At 37.9% G+C, this 10,368-nt stretch overlaps 1 protein-coding gene across 1 annotated transcript; it reads left to right on the top strand.

Moving 5' to 3' along the window:
* The first annotated feature begins 9,176 nt into the window (after positions 1–9,176).
* LOC108765089 (uncharacterized) lies at positions 9,177–9,611 on the top strand. The gene has a single exon (XM_018513619.1). It carries the CDS (start codon positions 9,177–9,179, stop codon positions 9,609–9,611), a length of 435 nt encoding a protein of 144 aa, XP_018369121.1.
* Positions 9,612–10,368: the final 757 nt, after the last annotated feature.

The following is a 10,368-nucleotide window of genomic DNA, read 5'->3' as shown; positions in this document are numbered from 1 at the left end:
ATATATATATATATATATATATATATAATGGTCCACAATTCACATTTATTTTAAGATTATAAGACCTCGTACCTACTCCCACCCCGCGTCAGAGATCGCATATCGTCCGGTCCCGAGTTATAAGGATTAAGTTCCTTGACTCTAAAGTCGGTCCGACGATCGCACTGCTCATCGGAAACAGGTGTCATATCGTTCTTTCGGGACGTTGACCCATATTCCAGAGCAATAAACGGTGGGTTCGACTCGCTCCATCCCTTTCCCGCGGATGTATGCGAGACATAGCGTCTGCTTTAACGTCCTTCCATGCTTCTCCCTTCTTATCCTTTTCTTTCCCTAAACCTATTCACGCATATTATCGGAGCTTGGACGTAACAGACTAAGCAAATTTGGGGGTTCGTCCGGGATTTTAAGTGCGACCTTTGTGGGCAGGTATGAATACGAGGTCTACATCTGGCAAAGGGGAAATTAACGATATTTATAGAACCGCTATAGAAAATCGCAACAAGCCAAAACACGATAACATAACAATCCACACATCCACTCCTGCGTCCTCCTTAACGATATTTATAGAACCGCTATAGAAAATCACAACAAGCCAAAACACGATAACATAACAATCCACGCATCCACTCCTGCGTCCTCTAAAACTATACACAAGCAAATTGACTTCTCGCTGGATGACTCTGAGATCGACCAAGATCTATTTCAAACTTTAACTAATACACTTGTCTCCAACGCTTCCGGAGATACAACAATACAACCGGTAACTGAAATTAAAGGTACTCCTAAGACAAAAAGAGATAAAATAATGGCGAATCCAAATCCGTTCGCTACATTAAAATACGCGGTCGAAGCCGTCCCTTTCTTCGACGGTAAAAATATTCCGCTAACATTTTATTGAGAGACGTGAGGAAGCGAAATCCATGTTGCCTGCAGAAACTGAATCTCAATTTACCAAGATTATTAGAACGAGAATTGTGGGCGAAGCACGCCGCACAATTCAAGATCAAAATTTTGACAGTGTATCCCAACTAACAAAATACTTAGAACAGGTTTATGGCCCATCCAAAAATGTTTATCAATTGCAAGGAGAATTGGAAAACATCTATCAAAAGAACGAAGAAGACGTTGTTACTTACGCGAATCGAGTTAAAATTTTGGGGAAGCAAACATTAAAGGCGCATAAAGATTCGGGAAATTTTCTTCCTAATCAAGATATTAAGCCATCCTTAGAAAAAGATATGTGTAAATGCTTCATTAGAGGGCTAACACCGGAAATCGAACAGAGAATAGCAAGAAATTTAAATGTCCACGAAACCGTAGCTGATGCTTTAAGAATTGAGAGAGAACTACACTCGATGACAGATTTACGACAGGGGCACAGTAATACAGCAAGTAAAAAACCAGATACTAATAAATTACACGAAACGTGTCAAATTTGCTATAAGGAGGGGCACTCGGCTTCTAATTGCAGAAAAATAACTAGTTTAGCGACCCTCGAGTTCAACGACCTGTCAAGGTAATACAAGGAAATAATATTATTTGTCAACTTTGTTTTAAATTTGGTCATAATGCTAAATTTTGTAAAACAAATAGCAATATTAATAACAATATTCAGAATAAGTCCTCTATAATTTGTCAATGGTGCGACAAGTCAGGCCATTCGGCCAATAATTGTTGGAAAAAGCAAAATGAACAAAATAATTCAAAAAATATGACCAAAATTGTTTGTCAAATTTGCAATAATTTTGGACATGTCGCCAAAGATTGTCGATCTAAGATGAAACAAGATGCAACATCTTCGGGCTCGCTATTCTGTCGCTATTGTAAAGAACAACGGCATCTCCTTGACGACTGTGAACTACGCATCGCAAGTAACAATAGAAGACGAGTAAATAATCAGGGAAACTCCGACGGCCCCTCGAAGTCGGGTGTACAACAGGGGTCTGCACGGATCTCACACCCGCCATCGCCACAAAAAACCCAGTAGGTAGAAATGAGGCAGAAGTGCAACCGGTAACGCTAAACCTCGATAAACATAGTCACGTGCCTACCATACAGGTAAAGCTTTGTAAATTCACTCCATATATAACTTTTATGCTAGATATTGGTTCTGGGCCAAACATAATTAAAGAAAAATTTATATCATGGGATACCACTGTCAACCATAATAACATATTAAAATTAAATGGGATAAATGAATATATCCTGTTTATACTCTTGGTGAGATCACTATCGATTTTCGAAAATTGAGTAACTTTTCATATAGTATCAAACGATTTTCCCATTACACAATCAGGCATATTGGGCAATGATTTTTTCAAACAGACTTCCTCAAAAATAGATTACGCGAAGGGACATCTAGATATATCAGGAATTACTATACAGTTCTTTTCCCCAGAAACCATTACAGCATCTCCGCGAACAGAATCTTTGTTCTACGTGAGGATAAAAAATCCTGAAATAAAAATATATCCCAAAAATAAAAGTAGCCCATGGAATTTATTTAGGCGATACCATAGTAGAAAACGTCGCTGGAAAAGCGTTCTTAAACGTCATAAGCACATTAGACGAGGAAGTTGAAGTGCAAGTACCAACCTTGCGCCTTAAATCTCTAAATGAACTATTCGACAATGATAGCTCAAGCATAGAAATGCAAAATCCTCAGAAGGAAATTGCAAATTTGTCTTACCCATCCAAAAAATATACAAAATCACGAAGACGTTAGTAACGACGATAACAACGACGGAATTACGGACAAAGACGAAGTCACTATGACAGAAGGAAAGAGATATAGAAAAATAAAACGAAAAAATGAAGAATTTAAGGAAAATAATGAGAATAAATTAACGAGAGGAACCAAAGAATTACGTAAAGATTCTATTCTAAAAATTTATCGGGAGGAGGATTTCCATATCCCCTCCGAGACTCTAGGATCCAAAATCCTTGGAGAGGGAAGTTACCAAACCTCTCATGAAAATTTTAATAATTCCAAAATCATTGGAGAGGGAAGTTACCAAACCTCATGAAAATTTTAATAATTTCAAAATCCTTGGAGGGGGAAGTTACCAAACCCCTCCTGAAAATCCAAATAATCCTAGAATTCTAGAGGAAAGTTTCCGTACCCCCCTGGTAAATTCTACTCCTGTCGGTTGCAAGAAGGGAAGTAACCAAACCTTATTATGCAATGCGACTCAATTTAATGAAAAGGAGTCAAAAGAAAAGAGCTCCACTCTCGAAATTAAATTACCAAGGATTGGAATATCCGCAAAAAATGATATTCATAAAAATAATTCCTCTCACGTTACTATTGATGAACTTATAAAAAGAACGCAATCGTATAATCCTTATCTGAAAGTTCGTAATTCCAAAGCAAACAAACCATCTTCGAAAATCCTTGCGTCAACACAAGCTCAGTCTCAAGAAATAATAGAAAAATTTATGCGTAAACGTAAGTCAAAACGAAAGGAGAAAACAGAAGAAGAATTATCAAATGACATCACACGCGAATGTTTCGCATTATCGGAAAAGCCTAACAAAAATAGGCTCACAGAAATCGTAGAATTGTTACGCCTAGAACATCTGAATACACAAGAAAAGGGAAACATAATAAATCTTATATCTAATAGCCAAGATGATCGTACCTAAAAAAGAAGATTCAAAAGGAAATAAACGCTGGAGAATGGTTTTAGATTTCAGAGCCTTAAATGATAAAACTATTGGCGATGCTTATCCATTACCTAACATCGTCGATATTCTGGATCAACTAGGAGGGGCTAAATACTTTTCGGTATGTGATTTAGCTTCCGGGTTCCACCAAATAAAAATGGATCCTGCAGATAGTCATAAAACTGCGTTTACAACCCCTTTCAGTCATTTCGAGTTTGCCGAATGCCTTTCGGACTGAAAAACGCTCCCGCTACATTCCAACGATTAATGGACTTAGTATTAACAGGATTGCAAGGTGAAGAATTATTTGTCTACATGGATGATATTGTAATATATGCAACCACGCTCGAAGAACATGCAAGAAAATACAATTTACTGATAGATAGACTGCGTCAAGCTAATCTAAAGTTACAGCCGGACAAATGTGAATTTTTGAAAACAGAAGTAACTTATCTAGGCCATGTAATCAGCAAAGACGGAGTTAAACCAGATCCAAAAAAAATTAAAGGCCGTAAGGCAGTTTCCTAAGCCTAAAACGCCGAGAAACATTAAACAATTTCTTGGATTATCAGGATATTACAGAAGATTTATACCAAATTTCTCAAAATTGGCTAAACCTCTAACGAATTTATTAAAAAACGATATGCGTTTCGAATGGACATTCGTCCAAGAGGAATCATTCGAAGCTTTAAAACAGAGATTATGTGAAGAGCCCGTTCTACAATACCCGGACTTCTCAAAACCTTTTATTCTAACCACTGACACTTCTGGAATAGCCGTAGGAGGCATTTTGTCGCAGGGAGAAATAAATAAAGATCAACCAGTGGCATATGCCTCACGGACGTTAACCAACAATGAAATAAAATACGATACTTATGAAAAGGAAGCTCTGGCAATAGTATATTGCGTTAAACATTTCCGACCATATTTATACGGACGAAAATTCACTCTGGTCACAGACCATAAACCCTTGCTTTGGTTCAAAAACGCACAAGACGCGAATATGAGAATACGCGTTGGAGATTAAAATTGACAGAATAAGAATATGACGTAGTATATAAGGCGGGTAAAACTAACATAAATGCTGACGCTCTGTCAAGAAATCCTGTAAATCTCGAAGAAGTAAAATGCAATATAATTAATGCTAATAGATTCCTGAATCTTGACGATCCGAAAGACAGAGAAACAGTTTCTAGAATGTTAGAGGAAACCGATGAAGAGGAAGAAAACGAAAATTTTGAACTATATCTTTCCGACGAGCAGAATGATGAAGATCAGTTACCTGACAGGCATTTGTCTGACGAAAATACAGACTCAATACCATTCACACACGAGGAATTGTGTGAACCATCGAGATTACAAATCACCGAAGAAGCATTAATCCATGAGCCACCTAATTACAATAGAATGCAAACCCAAAGTCAAATAAAGGATAAGAATGATCATCGAGAAAGATTATCGCAAGAAAATGAAGACGAAATCGATGAAGTGGAAGATAGAAATGATCCACCAAATAAAGAAAGAGATATCGAAGAAAATCAAAATACCGATAACGAAGACGAAAGATCGGATAGTCATAAAAACAACAACAATCAAGGTTCGAAAATAAAAATAGCCAGAGACAATATAGTAAATAGTCGCGATTTATTGTTTTTACGAAAGGATAATGTCGTATATTTTGTCGACACCGACGGAAGACCACTAGATTCAGGTTCGCAGAAACTTTTTGAAAGGAACGAGATCCCTTGTCTGAAGGATCTCACCTTGGGCAAAGCCAAAGCCATAAAATATAAAAAACATTACCACGTTGCTTTACCTGTTAGTGAAGGGCAACGTGAAGGTCCAACCATGACTATCTCTCAAATTTCCACAGTGATAAAAGATTTACGAACCATCGTCGAGAAATTAAAATTAGTAACCATTAGTATAGCAAAAACAGATCTTGTCAATAACGTGCCATGGAATGACATTAAATCTATATTAAAATTTTACCGAGTCAACTACCAAACTAGGAATATGCAATGGATTAATCAAATATCCACCTAAAGATCTTCGTTCCATTATAATCGGCGAAATGCATTGCTCGCCTACAGGCGGACACCGAGGCGTTACGAAAACATACCATAGAATAAAGCATAATTATTATTGGGAAAATTTAAAATCAGACGTACAACAGTATATTCAACAATGTTTACAATGTCAATTGAAAAAGTTAGTAAGGGTTAAGACTAAACAACCTATGATGATTACTGATACACCGGGATCTTCCTTCGATAAAGTCGCGATGGATATCGTAGGACCCCTTCCTAGAACCGAAAGGGGCAATGAGTATATTTTAACACTACAAGATCAGCTGACCAAATTTTGCATGGGAGTACCAAATCAAACCTCCGAGACGATAGCAGAAGCTTTCGTTGACAGATTTATCTGCATATTAGGGGCACCTAAAGCAATATTAACGGATCAAGGAAGAAACTTTATTAGCGATTTAATGAAAAAGATAGCGAAAATATTTAAAATTCGCAAATTTCGTACAACAGCTTTTCATCCTCAATCCAACGGATCACTAGAGAGATCACACCATGCGTTAGGTAAATATTTAAAGCAATATGCGAACGAACAAAAGCAATGGGATAGGTGAATCGGATTGGCGATGTTTAATTATAATACCAATATACACGAGGCTACCAAACATACCCCGTACGAATTAGTGTTCGGTAAAATAGCAAGAATTCCATCCAATGAATTATTAGCTCCTGAAGACAAATTAGCGAGCTACGACGATTATCTAATAAACTTAATTACGCAACTCCATGTCACACAGAGAAACGCTCGCGAAAATGTCGTTGAAGCCAAAATCAAATCTAAGAAATATTATGAGAAGAAAACAAATCCACAAACATTTAAACCTAGAGATCATGTGTTTTTACTAAAGGGACCTAAACCAGGCAAATTTGGGGATCAATACACAGGACCGCACGAAGTTTTAGAAATACTAAACCGAAACAACGTAAAAATTCGGATAAAGAAAAACAGTCGTATCGTACATCCTAATCGATTACGAATTTCTCATATAAAACCAGCTTCCAATAACTAAAAAATGTTAATTATTACTAAATCAAAATTTCAGATGGACCCCTGGATAAGACAAATCACAACAATAATATTATTAACGCTATGGACTCATGAAACTTACGGGATAATAGGCTATGACTGCGGATCTCCGTTAGCAAATATAACTACCACGTCACTACTTAACACTGAAGAATGCGATATACCTCTCCAAAATGTGAATAAGACCCAAAAATTCATACAACTCATTCAAGTCAATGAATTTAAAACCATAAAAGTAATACAATGTAAAATTGAAGTCGATAGAATAATTAAAAAGTGTGGGATGTTCTCTCACACCATGGATGTTCAAAACGGTAAATACTCGTACATTCAAGAAACATCACGTGAAGCATGCGAACGCATGTACACCCTCGGTTATTTCCGAATGGGGCACGTTTACATAACCGGATTAAAATCAAACCAGACGGTCTCTCGACCTGCCACCTTAGCAGGACACGTGGATAATGACGGAACATGTCACGGAAGTACTTACCCTTTTGGAACATGGACAGACGTCGTTGTACTAGCAACTCTGACTTTTACACTAGTAGATTATGAAGCTAAGGTACGCCTAAATACTAACAAAGTAATACTACGATCCGGAGTAGCCTGTGAATTTTCAACCACCCACTGTGTGGACATAGAAGGAGGTGACACTTATTGGAATCCATTGCCCATGCTAGGCTCATGCGGAAAGCTTAATTTTGGCGCGCTTTACACTGGAATTGCAGAAGTATTGACTAATAATAACGACATACAACCTCAAATAGTTTATACTTTAAACTCGCAGGATACTATATCTTTGCCTTAACAAAAAAAGGAGAAGAAGTAGTGTGTGGACACACGCTTATATTAACCGAACATCCAAAATTATTAATTTTTGAGACGACACCTGATAATAAAGTGTTTGATAAACAATGTAAATCCGAAAATCTTGATATTTTTACCTATATGAACTCTAAATTTGTATATGTAGAAAAACACATACGAACTCAGATAAGTCAATTATACAGAAACGTACTTCTGCAACAATGCAACCTTGAACAGAAAATATTAAAAAATGCCTTGGCCCTCGCTACTCATTCTCCAGACGCTTTTGCTTACCATATAATGCAAGGGCCGGGATATATGGCATTATTGGCGGGGGAAGTAATACATATAGTAAAGTGCGTACCCGTCGAAGTAAAGGTTGCTCAAACTCAAGAATGCTACGATCAATTATCAGTAATACGAAACAATATAACATATTTCTTAACTCCACAGACTCATATTTTATTGCGACAGGGAACACAGGTCACTTGCAACGCACTTACACCTGCTATGTACCTCCTAGGAGATTCTTGGTACAGATTCGCATCTAGACCTGTAGAAACATTACCACCTATGATTTTGAAGCCAATGACTAAACCAACATGGAAATATGTCGGACCCAGCTCACTCGTTACAAGCGGGATATATTCAGAGAACGATTTAGAGACTCTGCGGGACCATATAATGTTCCCGGCTGAATGACCTTCCGTACTTAATGCGGTAGCCCGAGGAATGATGGGACAGCCAGGTTTCGTGAACGGAAGCTCGTTCTTTAATCTTCTAGACGAAGCTTCGATAGAGAAGATAGCTATATCTGCGTGGCAAAAATTCTGGAATAAATTTCTGATTTTCGGAAATATTAGTGCTGGTATAATCGGAATATACATGAGTGCGAAAGTTATAAAACTAATACTAGATACATTCGTGCACGGATATGCTTTGCACACTGTGTATGGATGGTCGATGTATCTGTTGGGAGCCATATGGGACTCAACTACTTACGGTCATTCAACTCTTATTACACCTGGGGAATAGGCCGCCTAAACAAAAAAACTTTACTACTTTGGCGCCCGCCGAGACAGGATCTAACAACCCTATAGTTAAGACCGTAAAATTCTCTGACCAGATGGATGAGGAAAAGGCCTGCCCCCCTCCTCTTCCACCTAAAGGGGAGCATGTCTATCCTCCAATTCCACTAACGGAAAACTCTACTTATACTCTTGAATTAAAGGGTTAAAACCAAGGAACACAAGCATAACTACTTCTACTGAAACTCTTTTTCTTTACTGGACGTCTTTTATTGTCTTTCTTTACAATTGACATTAATTATGTTACTTAGATATTTATATTCCATTATTTACAGATCTCTTACAGATTACAATGGAGATCGCCACTCTTAGCACAAAATACCTAACGCGCAGTTCCTTGAAGGTCCAGGTGATAAGAGTGGACTCACCTTCCCTGTTTTGGGTGCAACTTAATAACAGCCAAGAAGATTTCCAGGATATGATGGAAGATCTCGCTCACAGAAGCGACGAAGTAGATTTTTACATCACCGAGTCTATGATCTTTGCTTAGATGAAATGGTTGTTATTCAAGAAGGACGAAAATGGCATCGAGGTGTCGTGCTTCAGATTCGAGGAGACGGAATGGTCTCAGTCGGTCTAAAAGACTGGGGCCGCCTGGTAGAACGACGCCACTTCGAGATCTATGTACTAGAACATAGGTATCGCGAGCTGGAGTGGCAAGCCATCCCATGCGCATTAGCGCACATCGGGCCTTATCAGCCAAAAGACACGTGGCTCCGTCGAGCAAGAGAACTAACTAAATTTTTGATTGATCGACGTGAGGCGTGGATTAGCATCGTAGGAGACGTGGAAGAAGAAGCAGCAATAGTAAACTTAGAAATAAGGAACGAGTGCGGGACCAAAATGAAAAATGTTAAGGACATACTCATAGATTTAGGACACGCACAGCATACAGAAGGGATGTTAGAACCCGTGGAACCCTCGATCTAATAATAGAAGTAATATTAAGATTAAAGCTATAAATTGGTAACCCAGTAAGGGAATATTACCTATGCATCTCCGTACATATGATTATACATGAATATATATATATATATAAGAGAGAAAGAAAAACATACATATATACATTTTTATAATAACGATAGGATTAAAATAAGGAACTCGAATTTACTGCGTAATGAATAATCTTAACATTAATAATCTCTTGGTAGAAGTACGCGAAATGCCACTGTGTCGCTACCTCTGCTGCATCACTGAATCACCAGATGAAGAACCATCTACCCCGGTTCAAGCGGAAAATCAATGGAATGCCTATCGGTATTTAAGAAACCTTCGGTGCGTCATCGTATTGGAAGGTTGTCGAGTCTATCAACACAATAGCAGTTTTATTAAAATTTGCAACGATTGCTACGAACGCGAGACAACCAAATATAAGAAGCAATTTCTACCCATCTTTTCACATAGTTTAACGCACCAGAGTACCGTGCGTAATCAAACAAGATGCACAACCTGCAATAAGCCGATAGTGTGCATACAACCTGCAGAGGATTGTCTGAACTGCATCGAATCATTCATACATGCTGACAAAGCACATCTGGACGCCGGGTGGGGCGTACCATCGGTCTCCTCAATCTAAAGTCTCCTAAATTTTTAAGCCTATCAGAAACATTTGACTTTAGTATTTCGTGTTCAGCGACACTCGGCAATTTTTTCTCTATTACATTATATATATATATATATATACATA

The sequence above is a fragment of the Trachymyrmex cornetzi genome, unplaced genomic scaffold, assembly GCF_001594075.2.
Source record: "Trachymyrmex cornetzi isolate Tcor2-1 unplaced genomic scaffold, Tcor1.1 scaffold1166, whole genome shotgun sequence".
Lineage (NCBI taxonomy): Eukaryota > Metazoa > Arthropoda > Insecta > Hymenoptera > Formicidae > Trachymyrmex > Trachymyrmex cornetzi.
The sequence above is the reverse complement of the archived record's forward strand: the minus strand, read 5'-3'. Positions and strand labels throughout refer to the sequence as shown.